Below are 18,200 nucleotides of genomic sequence, written 5' to 3'. Positions count from 1 at the left end.
TTGCGCTGTGATGGGGGACGGGAAGGGAAGCAGAATTTTGCGCCTCACTGAGGTCAACTGACATGTTACATTTTATAGTCTGCGGGTTAGATTCTGCTGCTGGAATGTGTCTGTGGTAATACGAGTTTCCAGGGACCCTAACATCCTCATAATCCTCTCTAAAGTGATTCTTTAATTTTCTCGAGGGGAGCCTTTAAATTTAGCGCTCGCATGTCTCTGGACAGTCGATTTGTTGTGCTGGACACAAAGACCTGGTGCCACTTTCATTTACGAAGGCTGATCCTGCAACATAATATCTTTATTCATTGTGTTTTAATAGTAATAATAATAATGATGAAAAGGCTTCTTTTGTATGCACCTTTCACACAAGAATTGCAGTTGAAATTGCTTTACAACAAAGAAATCACAAGTGCTTCACGTGAAAAAGACAGAATAAACAGAAAAACTGGGATAGAAAATTAGAAGAATTATGAGATAAAAAATAAGGATGAATATAGAAGCATCAAAGGTCTCCACACTCTTCTTATTCCTTTGCTACAGAGGCAGGAAGCAATATGAGGCTTAACAGGCAAGAACTCAGAGAGCCTTGGAATTATACAAAGGCAACCAGACTCACTTTAGATTTTCTATCTTTAACACTGTAAAAAGTCACTTATGCAGTGATGCCTGGGGATAAGAAGTGCTTTTCAATTGAATTTCCTCATGGAACGCAATATACCGATACAGCACTATTTTTTATAACGGCATAAGTACATGTGTAGTCTTTCTCGGCCCAGAGTAAATCAGATGGTCTATTAGTGGATCCTGCTTTCGAGATCACTAGTGGATCTAGTGGTCATTGTTTTCTGGGAAAGAACAAGCAACACTCAACCGATATTAAGATTTTTTGGTGTGTGGCTAGAGTCTTTACTTTTACTTAATGCAACAAAGTTTCACTGCAAAACTATCTAACAATGACAAACATACTTAACTATATGGAACTTTGACATGCTGAATATTGAAAAAATTATATAACATATTCAAATTTAAAAACATATAACAAAGTACAATGACAATTAAATACAATTACATCATACTGTATATTTCTTTTATATTCAGATATTAAATGTGTGGAAAAATATCACATTTTGATGAAAAGTGGCAACATTTCTTATGTTCTACGATATATTACAAATACACCCTTCGATTTATTCCACAACATATTGCAGATATGCCATATAATTAAAAGTATATCAATATATCAAATGCACAATATGCAGGATATATACTTTATTTGCATAGAGATGTGCAGCATAAGGACACATATGTACACACCTTTTATTTCATATGCTATATAACGCTATAACACTGACAACCAGAACTGTCTGTTCTGGTGGGATTCCTGACAAATATCATAGACAAATATATCTTATACTACTCTCATGGATTTTTGGCTGCGTTTTTTGTGGGTTTCACACTTATTATACTATATTGATTGTAGGTGACTCAGTAAAACCTCCTTTTCAGTCTGTTTCATATGGATTTGAAATCAATGACACATTTCAATGTGCACATTTTACCACCACTCAATGCTTATTTTACAGGCTGGATGACTGTAATAGAATTACAGCTTGCAGAGGGATATACAGTTTCAAACCTTTTCACTTCTGGCCTAAATTAATTAGCTTGTTTGCCCCCTCAAGCAATCATGCACCACAGTAATTACAGTAATCATTGTTCCATAGATTGACTACACTGGCACCATGCTGTTCATTGCCTCTCGGTAGGAAAGCTTTGTGCAGTTTTATTTACTGTGCTGAGTTCTCCACTTGTATTAATGTCCACTGGTTAATATTTCATGATAAAAATGACTTTTTATAAGAAACCTTTTTACTTATTTCTTTGCAGATTATTTATACCATAAAAAGAAGTCCATTGACGGAAGACAGTTTAACTTTGGACTTGGTCTGAAGGTATTTATTACAGCACCATGTAGCTGAGAGCACACTCAGCCTTTATTTTGCTAAGACAACAGCAGAATATGTTTACAGCAAGCACATGTTTTTTTTTTTTTTTTTTTTTTTTTTTTAACCACCAAAGTGTTTACTTTTATTGACTGTGAAACTCCAGAGTGTCATATACCATGATCTCTGTGGCTGAAACTAATTTACTGTCTCTTTTGGCACCCTCCTTGTTTATTCTGGCAAATGTTTTTCCGTATTTCTCATCACTTTTCTGTAGTAAGTCAGAGAAGAAGCTTCCTATGAAGTATCCTGTGTTTCAGCTGCTTTGCAGACAATGTGCAGCTGCGTTTGATCACCACATCAACCAGATCTATCTATCTATCTATCTATCTATCTATCTATCTATCTATCTATCTATCTATCTATCTATCTATCTATCTATCTATCAGCAGCACCTGTGTGACGCTCCTCAGGTACGTGAGGAGGAGGCATAATCTTTGGCTCAGCAATACTTGTGTATTTCCAGGAAGTGTCTCCAGCAGGGGACTACTTGGAGATATCCAACCTCTTCATGAAACTCATTCGTCATGTGGTGGAGAACTGTAAGCAATGCACAGACCGCAGACGAGACAGTGGCTCCAGTCCATGGTCAAACTCATCAATAATGACTTTGGTAAAAGGCGGAAGTCTGTCTGATGGAGGAAATCAGTGATTACTAATGATAATGTTTGTAATTGATTTGTAATTGTTTGTATGCTGACCGTCTGGCTGGGTACTCTGGGCATTTTGTTTTGGTCAGCGGAGCATTTCAGCGTAGACATTTTAATGTTCTTCTGAAGGAAATAAATCCACAATGACAATCTCAAAAACTATGGCACGATTAAATGTTTCAGTCCAAGTTAATATCTCACAAGAAAGCAATTCACTGAATCAAAAGTGCCCTCTCGTATTGAGAACAGTGAGGGTGGGGTCAAAGGTCAGATGTCAATGATTTACAGCTTCACCTTTCTGTATTTTTGTCATGTTTGAGATATAATACTGATTTTATGTCACATCTTGTATAATCGCTGGTTTGGTGATATTAAGATGCTTTTTCTTAAGCAAAGCTATGTTTACAGTTAATTTTATATATATCACAACTTTCTGAGAATTGCAATTGCAATTTCATATTTGTAGAATTATGTCAGGCAGCAAGGTTTTATTTCTTAATCTGGAGAAAACAGGGCAACTGCATCCAGCAGACCTACTGAAAAGCACATTAGTCTTGCAGACACACTTAAAATGTGGTGTGCAGTTATTTGCCATGCCAAGATTAAAGTTCAGGCTGCCCAAATAAGAGTTAGGGTTAAAGATTTACAGAGGCCACTGATCACTTGAAATTGCATGCAAATGGCACCATTTTACCCAAACTGGAGCTGGAGCCAAACTGAAGTGTTTTTCAATAGGTTTGCTGTTGTCCCACCCTGAAAAGGAGAGTGTAATAATGGAAAAAAGCAAAGAGCAATGAATACAAATTATGATGAAATCCAAACAAATAAATGATAAATACAATTTAACAGAACTAAGTGAAAACCAAAGACAAAAGAACGTTAAGGCAGCAATAAAAAATAAAAATGTGGCAGCGGTTCTGAGTTCAGAGATGAAACTGTTGACAAAAACATTTAAATAATGGGAATAAGTCTGGTGTTACAAGAAATGCTGTTCTGAATTTTCTTGCAATTGCGGAAAAAAAGATTTTAGAGCATAATTGTAGATAAAAGCTGGTGTCGGAGTGAGATCATGCCAAATGACTGTGTGCACGCTATTGTCTGGCTGAGTTACCAGTATGTCTTGGTAAAGCATTTCACAGTCAAAGAAAAACAAGTTTGTTGGCATGTACATCCATTGCTGCTCTAACCACAGGAATAAACTATGTGAACACACCACTTATTCTTAACCTTATGTATAATTTCATTTAATTTTTCAAATAATTATTTAAAGTCCTATTTTCTGTATATTTAACTGATAATCAGTGATCACAGGTAATAGACTGCAAAACACTGCAAACTCTATAAGACTGTAATTATTTTATTACTCTGACAACTGTGGCTAGCTGTTCCAAAATGAACTGCAGAAAGAATCCACACTGACGACTCAGGCAAAACCTTCCAGTTTTGTCCACTAGATGGAGACTAAGGACCAAGGAAAAATCATGCTGCCATAAAAGACAACTGGTTCCCATTCAGAGAACTGTTGGGCAAGTTGGAAATAGAAATCCTGCCCTGGTCACCTTCATCTATAAGGTATGTTGGTCGGCACACAGGAGCCACCAGAGGCGCTGCAAGACCCTGAATAAGGAGAAGCCCTGTTCATTCATTGGAGTTTTGTCCCTCTTCGCTCCCCCTACGCAATTGCCGAAAAAGTTTTGCGTGAACACCGACCTGTGGTATGAAAATGATCTGTTCTAAGAGGTAAGAAACTTTTGTTGGATTTTCTAGCAGCAGCTACCACACTGTACACAAGGTGCATTCATATGTGTATCGTTTTAGACGTCTTTTTCCCTTTGTTTTACCCATTTGTATCTTGCTAAGAGGAAACGTTTGTGGCAACGTCATGTTTCGTTGCCATGGCAACGTGTGGCATGGCGAATGCTACCTAGCAGATAAGCTAGTTAAAATTACTGTCAGTCTTCATGCTTTCTGCGTTGTTTCATGTGTTAACAAGAGTCGCGTTTACTTATTTTGTTGCAACGAAATAAGATGGTCAACGGAAAAATAACAGTTGATCATCTGTCTCTATCCTGTACTGGAGTATCTCAGGCTTTTTAATTAATTAGTTATGTTAAGCGTTAAGTTATTAGCCTTAGCCGGCTCGTGTGGTTCAGTTAATAAGAATTACGCTAACGTACCACCATATGAGGAAGCTGAAGGCTCGTTATTTCAAATGAACCAACTGTCTTAAGCTAAGTAACACTAACTGCAAACATATCAAGAACGTTCCAGAGCACGAATGTACTTTCACTGACCCAGGTAGGTTAGGTTAACTAACTGACCTAATTAGTTTAAGTTAGTGCGAGCGTAGCTGGAGCAGTCGGTGTTAAAACTTTTCAACCACTGGTATACTGACTGTTTGCCAGCTATTAACCTTCTAACTATAACACCCCCAAGTGAAAAAGTGCTAATTTCAAATTCACGACTCAGTTAAAGCCTCAACTGTCATCATTTGTCATACTTTTAAATCTGTAGTTGTCATAAAGGTTAGGTTGTCCTGAATCTTTTGTTCTAACTGGTTAAAAAACACACTTGTGTTGGAGAGCATCAATGATACCAGCTTGGCAGTTGGACAGTGAATGATTTATAACTGAAGGTGTGGACATCTGTGTACTCAGATAGGAATGAGTTTTCTCTGGGTTGTCATTGAAATGAATTTGATTTGTTCTTGTTTCTGCTATGGCCTACATTTTTCTAGATGTCTGCCCTCCCAGCTTCCCAAGGCTGAGCCCAGCAAGGGCAGAGATTAGCCTTAACCAGGATTAAACCAATGAGAAAATTTGAATTTGTTGGCCCTTATCTCCTAGCAACATGTGGAGTGCTCTGAGCAAATGGCAGAATTTGATCTTTTGCTTCCCTTTGGCAAAGCATGTTTTCTTGCCAATAGACACTTATCAAACATGACCATTGGAAACAGAAGGAATTCTTGGAGGGGCCTTTAAATGATTTGTTTATAGGGACACTACATGCATTACTTGTTTGGGTGTAGGAACAGCAACTTAAAGCGTGTCGTTTCTGGCAACCCTGTAGTCAGCTGTCAGATATAGTATAATTTCACTGCTCTTTAGTAAGTCTGTTGTATGCTGTAATGGCTTAATGTTGATGTGTTCTTGGTATATTACATTTAGACCACAAGCTCTGATAATCTTCTCTGCATAATATTAGGATTCACCTCATAACTTAGTAGACAGGCTCTATATTTGCATTCTAAACATGCAATTTCTTGCCTCATCAGGTAATGTAATTCCACGCTTCATTAGGACTGTGAAGTTTATCATTTGTCATCAAAGCCAAGCTGTCAATAAATGATTAAGTTTCACATGAGGAAAATGTAATATTTGGGCTCAAGCAAAACGGATAGCAGTTTACATTTTAATTGCAGTTAGTAAGATTCTGTTTTTGTTTGATTTTCAGGCTGTGTTTTAGCGGCTTCATGTTACAGCTAGAGGCACCATCATTAGAGAGCAGTTTAAGCCTAATTTATTCTACTAGTTGTGCCATGAAAGAAAGTTAACTTTTAAAGCCCTGTACAACAATTGAAATGTGTAATATCTTGACAGTCTGGTTGACATTAAAAATTGGTGACTGTTTTGACTCTGTGGTTTCAGCAGCACATGTCATGTCTATCTGGGATAGACTGCTGCTGAGTTTTGGTATGCTGCAGTTGTCGTACTCTTCTAACGGCATTAGGGTGGCAAAAAAACATGATTTCCATCATTGATGAATTCGATGATTATTTTTTAGTTTAGTTTGGTCTATAAAATGCGGGAAAATATCGTTTCCCACAGCAGAAGGTGATAGCTTCACATGTCTTGTTTGGCTCGAGCACCAGTCCACAACTCAAAGCTGTTCAATTTACATGCATATACTGTATGCACAGAAAAGCAGAAAATCTTCACATTTGAAAGACTGAAAGTAATTAATCAGTCAGAATTTAGTTTGTCCTGTTCAACAGTATTATAGTGCAGCATGTAAAGAACATTGCAGTCTCTACAGGCCAGTGGTTATTGACATTAAGGGTGGCAGAAAAAGTATACCTTGAGTTAATGCAAGACAAGCAGGTTCAAGGGAAGAAAAGTTACACAGGATCGAAGCCATCGCTTTTGTATGTCCATGCTCTCTTTGTTCCACAGTGACATTGATTTTTTTGTATGCTTAGTTCTTAGACAGTATCTCCCACACTTCCTGTAATTAGGTACTACATAGAAATATATATAATCACTCAGTAGTTTAAATAAACAGAAATTGCTGCCTGACAGATTGATGGAGAGATGAGGCAAGCATGGGCTTGACTTGTGATGAACTGTCGGCTCTAATTACTTCCTGCTGAAACTGGAGATGAGTCAAACTCAATGTAAATGGTAGACCACAACCTGTGTGTCCTTGGTGTTGGGGTGTGTTGTGATGTTTGCTCATCTTTCAGCGTGTCTTTGCGTGAACGAACACCATTATATTTTGATGTTGTTTAATTTGTGATGTCTACCAGTCTTTAGTCATTATTTGACCGAGTTAATAATTATTCTTGGGTCAGTCCTCCATATAAGTAGACATGGACTGTAACTGTGACTTAATCAAGTCAAAAAAAAAAAAAAAAGGAGAATAAGAAAACTTGACTTTGTCTTTCAAGGATGTTTGAACTTTCATATGTTAGCACTACTGATGTACAGGTACCTGGACAGAGATTTTAGCCTTAATGGAAGGCATTTTAGGTGCACGGGTGGCCCGCCATTACCCGCCATTGCTGAGAGGTTTAAATCCTGATTGTATTTCCAGCAATTTGGTCGTGCAACAAACACAATTGGCCATGTTTACACATTGCAAGCCAGGAAAGCATCATGTCCTTGTCACTGCATTTGTGATTCTTGAGTGTTGCTTGTGTCAACTCCGGCAAAGAGTGGTGGGAATTGGGAGAGATTGCAGGAACCTCCTGTCTGTTATAGCCTGCCCTCTTGATTAAGTTCCTCACAGGTGGGTAAAAAGAAATTTATGTTTTTGTCAGTGGCCCTTACCTAATTTGTTTTAACTTGACAGTAGGTAGATAGGTACTGTGTATATCTCTATCGATCAAGGTTCAAATACACTAATTCTTTATGTGCATTTGGGCCCCAGTCATCATTTCAGGGTTAATTTTCCACATCCAATCCTTCCAGTCCTCAGTTTGGATTTGTTAAGTTATTTAGTTACAGAAACAAGTCATTTGTTTTGACCTGTAAGTCTGATGTAAGTACCTGTTTGATGTGTAATTTTACAAACACAGGCCTAGAAATTGCAAATAGACAACCGCAGGCTTAAAGCCATTCAAGACCTGTGTCTGTTACTGACCCTTTTCAAGGTCAGACTTCTCACCCTTACCTTACCCTGATATCCTATTTCCTTTGCATCTCCGATCTTGTGGTAAGGACCAGACACCTTTGTCTTGGAGACACCTGAGGTGTCTCCCCTCCAGTCACTTCAAGTCCCCAGTGATACACTCATCACATCCCTCTGTCTTCCACAAATGAGCTATGATTGAGGTGATTGGAATTTCCAGAGGCTGTCACAATCGTTTTGATTGGAAAATAGACAGGAGATAATGGGAGAGACAGGCCTGTTATGAGAGCCCTGTCAGGGCTAAAATAATGCGTCAGAGTGAAGAGGTTAAAGACGCAGCTTCCTTGTTAATAATTAATTGCTGTGCATGTGGTGGATCCACTTCATCGCTCCCAGTCATCATTTGATAACTGCTTTACATTTAATTTGGCTTTGGAGACAGTTTTTCAAGCTGGGTAAATTTTGCTTAAAGTTAATATGTGTTCAGACAGAGACAGCAGTTTGGAATTAGACTAGGGGAAATAAAGATTCAGCAACTCTGTACACTACTTTTCGAAATGTAGACTGCTTGAATTAACACGAGTTAAGCTAAGTTAAAAACAATGTTTACCAGTAAAATGTGCTTTAATTAAAAAGATTTTGTGAAATGTTTTTTTTGAAACTAGCAGTGATGATTGCACATATGTGTTTTTTTTGCGTCTGTTTTTTCTATTGGTAGGTAATATTATATTAAATTGGAAACAATACTGTCGATTGTTCCTGGAATAATGTTATCCTCTCAGTCCTGGCACAATTAGTCATGACTGCATTCATCCAGAGTAATAACAATATTGGGAAAATAATTTCACAGATTTTTCCATTAAAATAACTATTTGATTAGTCAACGAAATGCAGCCTAGACTTTCCCTTATCATTCTATGGCTTGACAAGGAATGTCAGAGATAATTATGACTGCCCTCTCCTTCCATCTCTAGATGACACAAGCAGATGTTGGTGTAGTAGGCATGAACATGGTGTCCCCGCAGAGCAGCAGGGACACACTGGAGAGGAATGTGCCTTTAATGCGCCTGGATGACGATGCTGACCTTAGGGTATGGAGAGCTTCTATACATGATTCCACTATAGTCTTGTGTTGTGCTACGGGGCCACCACTGCAGAAGTCACACATACTCACTGGTGACCTCCATAGTCCACACTGTCAGCACTAGAAGAGGATCAAACTTCGCTTTGCTGCTGTATAGCCCCTTCATTGGGGAATTTGACTGCTCCCTTTGCCAAATCCAAAGCAGCCAGTGCTCAGCCTTGCATGCACACAGATAATGATCAAGTTAATTAGACCTGAGATTGAACGAACTGCAGCAGCAACTTAATCATTTGTAACTTGATTAGAAATACTATATTCTGCCCCTCTGGAGACCTGAAAACTTTTAGTTTTTTCAGAGATCTTGAAATTAGGATGTACTTGAGAATTCAGGTCTTGAGCTAAGACATAATGTCTTTGTAATCCAAAACAGTTAAATGATCCTGAATTCTTAAACACAAGCTCAAGGGAAATCCTCTGCTGTCTCTTACTGACAGTCAGCAGGTGTAGATTCCAAATGTATTAATGCTTTTTTTCTTATTTCCATAGAAAATATATACATTTGGAAGGAAATTGGGTCAAGGTAGCTTTGGAGTTGTTTATGAAGCCACCCACATTGGGACACAGACAAAGTGGGCTATTAAGGAGGTTTGCAGACCAGCGGTGAGTGCATTTGGCATCCCTCTGGGAAGCCTGATTTTTTTTTAATGTGTCGTACTAATAACACAGTTTAAAATTTGGAGAGAAACAAATGGCCATGACCACGCTGAGACTCCATCAGCTGTTATTTGACTTTCTGTCACTTCAGGCAGGTAGTTCGAAAGTCAAGATGCTGGGGCACGAAATAAACATTCTCAGACAAGTGAATCATGCTCACATAATACATCTCCAGGAAGTCTACGACACAGCTAAGGTGAGCGTTACTGTCAAAGAAAGCCTAATTAAGAGAGTGGGTTATGTGTATTGCATGTGACATATTATAATCTCCTATGACTGTGTGTCCCCGCATAAATTGTACTGATAGGCACACAGAAATTGACTGTATAGTGAGCTGCATTTTCTCTGCTTCTGCTCTGTTTCTAGATGACTTATTTGGTTACTGAGCTGTGCACTGGAGGTGAACTGAAGCAGCTGTTGCAGCGGAAAAAGTTCTTTACAGAGGACGAAACGAGGCATATCATCTCCAGTTTAGCTGACGCCGTTGTCTACCTTCACAAAAGAGGTAAGAAGTACTACAGATTGACATTTTGGTAGTAGTAAAAATCATCTTAACACTAGCTTGAAATCTAGTTTATGATGACCTGTAGTGATTCCTCACTTTGCTGCTGTTCTGTAGATTCGTACATGTGGTGTGTTCACTGATGAGTAAAACAAGTGAAACAATGCTGTTTATCTTGTTGTTAAATTTCTCTATATTCTTCATACTCTCTCCGAATCTAGGGTGGAACAAATAGTATAGGATCATGTTTTATTCTAGGGTATTTTATCACATATTAAGTACACAGATTTAGAATTTAGAAAACACTTATGGTTCAGGCTGTGTTTTGAATGAAGTGTGCTTTAGTGAAGTTATAATAGTGTTATTATTATCCTCAAATGTGTTGCCCTCAATGATGTCATATGCTTTGCCATTACAACTTTCAGTCTTTAGAAAATGTGGCTCATTTTGATAAAACAGCAATAATAAACAACTTCCAGGGAAAAAAAACACAATAAACATTTTAATTAAATCTATCTGTTTTATTTCGGAAATGCCGTTTCCCCTTTTAATAGTGAAATCTGTGGTTAGAGGTAATTTAGGACATTGCCTGGTAATGAGGCATCATTACATGTGGCTAATGAGTAATTTACAACAAGCTAGGGAGCAATGCTGATTAATAGGTGTGCTTTCACATGGAGAGTCCCTCTGTGCTGGTTTTCCTGACCTCTATAGAGACGATGATGACCAATCATAAAAGTCTCTCATCTTAAACTTGTTTGAGTTTTCTCAGATTATCACATTTTTTTTGCTGTCCTTGTCAACCTCAGATGCTTCAGCCATTTGTCTTAGTTGTATTTAGGCTCAGCTGTGCTTTCAGCTTTAATGCAACACATGCTGGTAACAACATGATACATTGTGCATGTTCATGTAACTATTAAACTGCAGATCCAATTGTGAGTCAAGATTATTGAAACATAATGAACCAAAAAGTAAGTTCGAATAGTAATTTCCTCTTCTCTGTATTCCATTAAATAATGCAAACAAATACAAAAATAAGAAGTGTATTTTAAAAAGGGTAATTGTTATTTACAGCACATGTAATTATTAAATTAAGACATTTCTGGATATTAATTTGAGAGTTCAGCTATCAGAAAGCAGTTGAAAAACCGGGATTGTTAAATTAATAATAATGTGGTAATAATATTAAATGTCTTACACGGATTAAGGAAAAAAGAACATTTTCATGTGTTTGTTTTGTTCACACCAGTTGGTCTAACTTACCTTTCACACACCATCAACACTGTTGTGTTTTATAATTGCTTGCTTCAAACAGTGCAGTGGAAAGGACTGCCCAGGGCAATTGTATTTTTCCTCTTGCCTTCTCTCACTCCACCAAGTTTTGTTAACGAGGCCCTTCAGCCTGGCCCACTGTAAGCGTGGTAAACAGATCACTGTGTTTGTGTGTGCAAAACAGAGTTTATTCTGGTGACTGACATTAGCAAATCATGATGCATTTAACTCTGATCACACACTTTATTTTCTTCACTACTCCCACCAGTTCCATTGGCTTATTCCATTAAGCTGCATAGTTAACTTAGTCTTTAATTAATTCCTGTGTGGACATTTGTCCTCTGCTTTACAGATAGACCAAAATATTTAGGAGCAGTGGGCAGCTATAGTGCAGTACTGGAAAACCAGCTCCTGTTATGAGGCCAGTAGTTAAGGGCAATGAGTACTGCTTTATTTCACAGCACCTTGAGCCTTATCGGTTTTGATTCCTATGCTATTCTATTTTATTCTATTCTTTAAATACAACTTAAATGATATAGACCCATTCTCACTCAGTCACTCACAATAAATATTTGATGCAGATTTACAGATAAAGATTAAACTTAGAATAAACAACAAATACAATTAAGTATGCAAATAAACCACATGCCTTGAACTGTCTGTAAAGTACAACAGAGTCACTGGCCTACAGTAACATACTCGGCTTTGGGGTGGGAGAAAACTAGGTAACGTTAACTTTAAGCTTGTTGTCATTACAGTCATGGAGGAAAGACATTGTGTCTTTTTTGTTTGTTTGTTTTTTACCTTGAATTAGTGTGAGAAAACAAGACAAACTGTAAATGTTATTTCTGGCCCCTGGGTGGCACTACAACAACCTGTAAACCACATTGTTGACATATTATCATCTTATGCGGTCGAAAGTTGCATGCTCCTCAAGCAAAAACGAAGCAACGTTAGCATTTTAGAGTCAACGTTAGCATTTTAGAGTCAACGTTAGCATTTTAGAGTTGTGTTTCTGACTATATCCAATATTCACTTTCCGGTAAGCTCTGTTTTAGTCTCCACCAACTTGGAACACTAAATATCTGGCTCCCTAGCTTCTAAATGTTCAGCAGCTAGTTGATAACTGTGTGCAGTTCGGTGCTCAGTTTGCAGTGTGTTTATTGGAGCTTTTAAGATGTCAGGGTTGAAAACAAGGCAGAGTGGTCAGAGTGAATCAAATGGTAAAGCTGCAGGAGATAAAACTAAAATACTGTAATAATTCTGAGAGCTTTCATCGATATGATCAACCCGCTTTTTACCCATTTGATCCATTGTTAACATACAAATATTAAGGAATAAATATTGTATATATAAATACAACTAATCCAATAAACTGTACATCCATCATCCATGTTAAAACGGTATTCAAACCCATTATGTCTGTGTAAACGTTTTCCTCTTCACATCTTACAGACATAGTGCACCGGGACTTGAAGCTTGAGAACATTCTTGTGAAAAGTTGTCTTGATGAGGATGAAAAAGGCAGGATTAATATCAAGGTAATATGGTGACACAAACCGTGAAATGTTCCATCGCTGCTTCTTATCCATTCTCTGTCTCGAGTCCAAGCCTCTGATGGACACTTTTTCCTCGCCCGCCATCTCTATATTTAGTAAAGGCTTTAAATACTACCTCATTACGACAGACTCCCTGTGGTCCTTTTTTATAGTACACCTTAACAAAGTGAGACTCAGCTGTATCTTTAAGCAAATTACCAGCTGAGCACAGCGTGTTGCGTACATAGACGACAAGCCAGCCAAAGCAGATACCTGGTGTGCAAGCTAACACAAGTTTAGCCCACAGCACAAACCCTGTTTTTCTCTTTTCTGTCTGATGCACACATACAGTATACAAACACCCATACACTGTACATGTTGTAAGAAAGTGTTGCCATGGCACAGCATAAATGGCTTTCATGTCATAGGAGTTTTTTTTTTATAATAAAGTGACATGCCTTTGCAACTACGTAGACAAGTACAGTCTTAACTGCGACGTTGCTATTCATGTAAATCGTCAACCATAATTGTTTGTGCTCCAGCTCTAGCCTTGTTTTCCTGACAAAAGCACCTTAACAAGGAATTTAATATGGGTTCTGTATTTGCATCACCTTTTTCCTAAGTGCTGTTCTCTACCTAGGTGACAGACTTCGGATTATCGGTGCAGACAGGCGGTGTAGGGATTGAGAACATAATGACGGAGGCCTGTGGGACTCTTATCTATATGGGTATGACACCTGTATCTCATACAGCATGCTAGTAGGCCACACAGAAGACCACAGACATAGAGCTCAAAGTTTGAGTGGTGTTGTAGCATGCCTTGTCATCTGCCTCAGTATCTTTTGGGTTCTACCACTGGGGGTGCTGAAGTTGGACATTTTTAAATTTTGCACAGAGGTTTTCAGTTTCTAAGCAGCAAGCGTAATTCTGTTTTTGCATGTGGAATGTGTCAGATATACTTCATACTTGATGTTATGTAAAGGTACTTTGTGGAGTTTCTGACCCATAGTGGTGCTATGGAGCATTGTTTTTATGAGCTGGTCCCTGTTTTGTTTGTATTTTGTACTCAACTAGCGGGCGAGTGCAGTGATACAAATGTGCGTGCAAGCTGCAATATGACTTTTCTTTGTATCATGCTATTCCACTAATAGACAGTTGGTGGAGGTGACATGCCAAAACATGTAGCAATGTGCAGGCAAAGGCAGGGACAAAGAAGACTACTAGCCAATGTTATTATGGATATAAATAAAGCAAATTTAAAAGCATTTAAAAAGTAGCTTTGTGAATGTGTCATGGTAATGGAATTGCATTCAACACCTAAACGATACACTCAGAGTGTTTGATGAGGAAAACTGAATCTAAAAATGTTTACTTTGAGAATAGTATGCTGACAAGTTGTGGCACAGCATTTTTAAGAAAAACCTGCATTGTTCCAGCTTGCAGTCATCTTCCTTTCCTCCTCCACTTTTATTGGTGCATTGCTGCCTTTTGTGGCTCATTACTGCCATCAGCTGTGGACATGCATTACCACCCTGTGTATCACATGGCTCCTGTGCTTGCGGTGTGCATGTATTTCCTTGTGAGCGTACTGATCAGACAGTGGAATGTTGCTCAGTAGCACCACTAGTGGTCAAAAACAAATTTTAATTTGTAGTTTTAAGCCTCATAACTCAGACAAAGACAGCCTTACATGTGTGCATGTTTGTTAATTTCAGCACCTGAAATGATGAGCGGCCGTGGTTACAGCCAGTGGTGTGATCTGTGGAGCATAGGAGTTATTATGTATATGTTGTAAGTAAACACACATGCTATGTATACATATACACACACATGCATATATACAGTGAATACATGTGTCTGTGTTGCTGTAGGCTGTGTGGGGAGGCTCCGTTTGTGTCGAAAACAAAGGCCAACCTACTGAAGGAGATAATGAACAAAGAAATCAAATTTACTCAAACCATCTGGGCCACAGTCAGTGATGCAGGTGACACTTAATAATAAATAAATAACAAATGGAATCCTGTTAAAAAGGAGAAATTATTTGTGATATAGAGTGAATGTTTCTTCACACATGCAGTTTTAACAAACTCACTGATTAGCTTGAGTCTGTCTCAACAGCAAAAAATGTATTGACTTGCCTTCTGAAGGTGGATCCTGCCTACCGCATGTCTGCTAATCAGCTACTAGAAAACCCCTGGATCACAGTAAGTCATTTATTGTTCTAGCTGCATTCGTAAACTTTACCAAATGAGTCACACAAGGAGCTCTTATGGAGTGCTTTGTCCAACAGGGTGACACTAATGTGCCTGCTATACCGTTCAATGTGCTGGAGATGATGCGTCACCACCTGGAACAGGAAGAGGGTAAAACAATAATGAAGATTCACTTTATCTTTTTTGAAATGAATTAACAACAACAACAACATGTGTAAGTGATAATATCTGATAAGATGTTCTGCCATATGAAAATAATGAGATTTAGGCAAAACAATTTTCAGTTAACATTTCTTTATCGACCATGAGTCTGTTTAACTCATGGTTGATTTAGCTATTTTGACTATCATACAGTGGAGAGTACTGAGGAACAGAGAGGGGGAAGCCACGTGAGGTTACTTGAAGTTAATGCTGTTTAAAATCTGCCACAATAGGAACACAGACTCTGGAGGTCTTGTCCCTTGCCTCTTCTGAGGACACACAGCACCCATCCCCAGTCCCCAAGGCAGCTTCAACAGAAACCACCAGCAACTACAGGAACCACAGTGGGCTCAGTCCTGAGAGCGACAGCAGCTCCTGCACACCCGCATCCACCAAGTCGGTACTGTGTGTCTGTTTTACCACAGCTCTACAACAAGCTGACCTCACCTGTCTATGTGTTTTCTTATTCAGCTCTCTAAATCCATATGGCTAAATAATTTAAAAGATGTCAAGCCTACTTATCTATTTAAGCACTGTTAGATCTGCTTACACATCACTTACCTCCTGTGGTAATTACCTTGTTTTTACCTAAGACTATCCCATTTAGAAGATAACTCAGCACCTACAGCAAAAATGTTGTTGAATTTTCTGCACATTATTCATAATAGTTATGATCATTTTTTAATCACCAACTCACATGAGTAAGAAACATAAGTGGTCCTGAGTAAACCTTAATAACATATGTCATTGTGATTATGAACCTCATATTACTCAAGTTACAGGTTAAGACCAAAACAAAACAAAGCAAAACGAACCTGAATTGTCTTTTAAAGTAAACTACCACTCTATAGATCAGCCTTTATCTGTTTTGTATTGTCCTGGAATCCAGGTATTGATCTCTCATCTTTCTTTTGGTTATCCTTGGATCTGGGAATAAAGACTAAAGAGAGTGGTGGCAGTCTGCAAACTCCGGGCCTGCCTCAACCCACCACCACGCAGGTTTGTTGAACCTCCTACAACTTGATCTTTCAACTTCAATTTATTATTTCATGTGTAGGTTTTAATTATATTTCCATTTGACAGGTTTTGATCAAAATGTTTAAACTACTAACATCTACTTCTGTAAACTTTGGATTTTAAACACAAGCTTTCTTTTTGACCTGCCTTTGTGCTTTCATCTATTCCATACTGCCTTTCATATTAATTTACCACTAGATGGTGCCAGATTTACCTGTTACAAAAGATGGTAATAAAGGTGTAGCCATGCAGCTGTTTTCAAATGAATGTACTTGTTAATTCTGTTATGTAAGATGAATATGAATCTTATCCCTGCAGTCTCATGCTGGAGTGAAACCCTCCACACAGCCGAGTGCAAAGCAGCGCAGGCCCTGGGACAAGAAGAATGTCAGTACAGGACAGAAACCAGCCTCTGACATCAGTAAGGTGGGCAACCAGAGACCATCTACCTCCAGTAAAAGCAGGACTGCCCCCCGCAAACCACCGGCTGATCTAAGACCCATACCCCTTCAGAATAAAACTAAAAAAGAGCCATAACACTTGAGAGAACGCACAAATGGATGAGCAAAAGAGTGAGCCTACATGAAAGATAACTTAACTAGAGGTGGACTTTATTTGATATACAGTTTATTTAATAGAATTCTGGTAATTCTGTGATTTATGATGTGAATGAAACTACTGTGAATGGTGCAACCTTTATAGTGACATCCAGAGACTAAGCAGTGACAGCAGTGTCAAATACATGGACCTCATATGCAGGCGTGAAAATACAAGAAATCCAGGCTGAGTGTCCAGCCTCAGCTGTGCCTCGTGCCAAAGGAAAGGGTCTCCGGTCTGTGGGGCCCTCCCGGATGGGGCAAACCTCCTGGACAAATGCTTACTGTCACACAGCCAACTGTTTCATATTAGAGGTGACATCTGATGATGGAAGGGTTTATTGTTAAGCACTGACCTAGAGTTCCGTAATAAAACTGTTATTACTATTAGGAATTTACTTACTACCTAGCAGCAAAACTTCATTAGTAGTTCATTAGTAAGTTCATCTCTTTGCATACACTGTGAATGTATTTCCCTCTCATATAGAAAGTAGTAGTCACTTGAAAATAATTAAATCTTTGATGTAAAAAGTGAATGTTAATTTATTACATTAGGAAGAATTAATTATTGGCTAGAGTTCAAGAGGGATGTAATAATCTGCTCAGAGAATATTTTCAACATCCAGGCAAAGTTGTAAATGAAATGTGGAAGTTGATTCTAACAAAATCCCCCCAAATTAGCATTTGTCAGAAATGTGCGATTAGATTTTGAAGCTGTCTTTAAATCAATTAATTGTAGCATGTACATTTTTTTAAGAATAATACTTAAAATGTGCCAAAACTCATGAAACAGAACAGTTGCACAATCATTTTGCATATTTTATTTTCAATAAAACAACAACATATTTTGTATTGTTTTCTAACTGCTTGCTAAATTGCCAGGCACACTCGTAAAGAGTACATTGGTGGACATCATTTCACAACACCAAAGTTAGCATTAGGGATTTTCTTTTTTCCGTTCTGACCTCTCAATTCCAAAACGCCCTATATGCAGTGACTGCACCCACTCAGTGTCAAAACAGAAAGACTGTCACACAGGCTGGTTACGCTCCATCTGAATG

At 38.3% G+C, this 18,200-nt stretch overlaps 1 protein-coding gene across 1 annotated transcript; it reads left to right on the top strand.

The window, feature by feature from the left end:
- The first annotated feature begins 8,976 nt into the window (after positions 1 to 8,976).
- On the top strand, positions 8,977 to 17,061 carry stk33 (serine/threonine kinase 33). Its single transcript, XM_041942454.1, is given in 13 exon segments — positions 8,977 to 9,093; positions 9,633 to 9,746; positions 9,892 to 9,996; positions 10,167 to 10,305; positions 13,030 to 13,115; positions 13,753 to 13,840; positions 14,828 to 14,903; positions 14,984 to 15,096; positions 15,231 to 15,316; positions 15,403 to 15,475; positions 15,760 to 15,922; positions 16,862 to 17,033; positions 17,035 to 17,061. Coding segments are annotated over 13 exon segments (1,359 nt in total).
- Positions 17,062 to 18,200: the final 1,139 nt, after the last annotated feature.

This window comes from Chelmon rostratus, chromosome 1 (genome assembly GCF_017976325.1).
Source record: "Chelmon rostratus isolate fCheRos1 chromosome 1, fCheRos1.pri, whole genome shotgun sequence".
Lineage (NCBI taxonomy): Eukaryota > Metazoa > Chordata > Actinopteri > Chaetodontiformes > Chaetodontidae > Chelmon > Chelmon rostratus.
The sequence above is the reverse complement of the archived record's forward strand: the minus strand, read 5'-3'. Positions and strand labels throughout refer to the sequence as shown.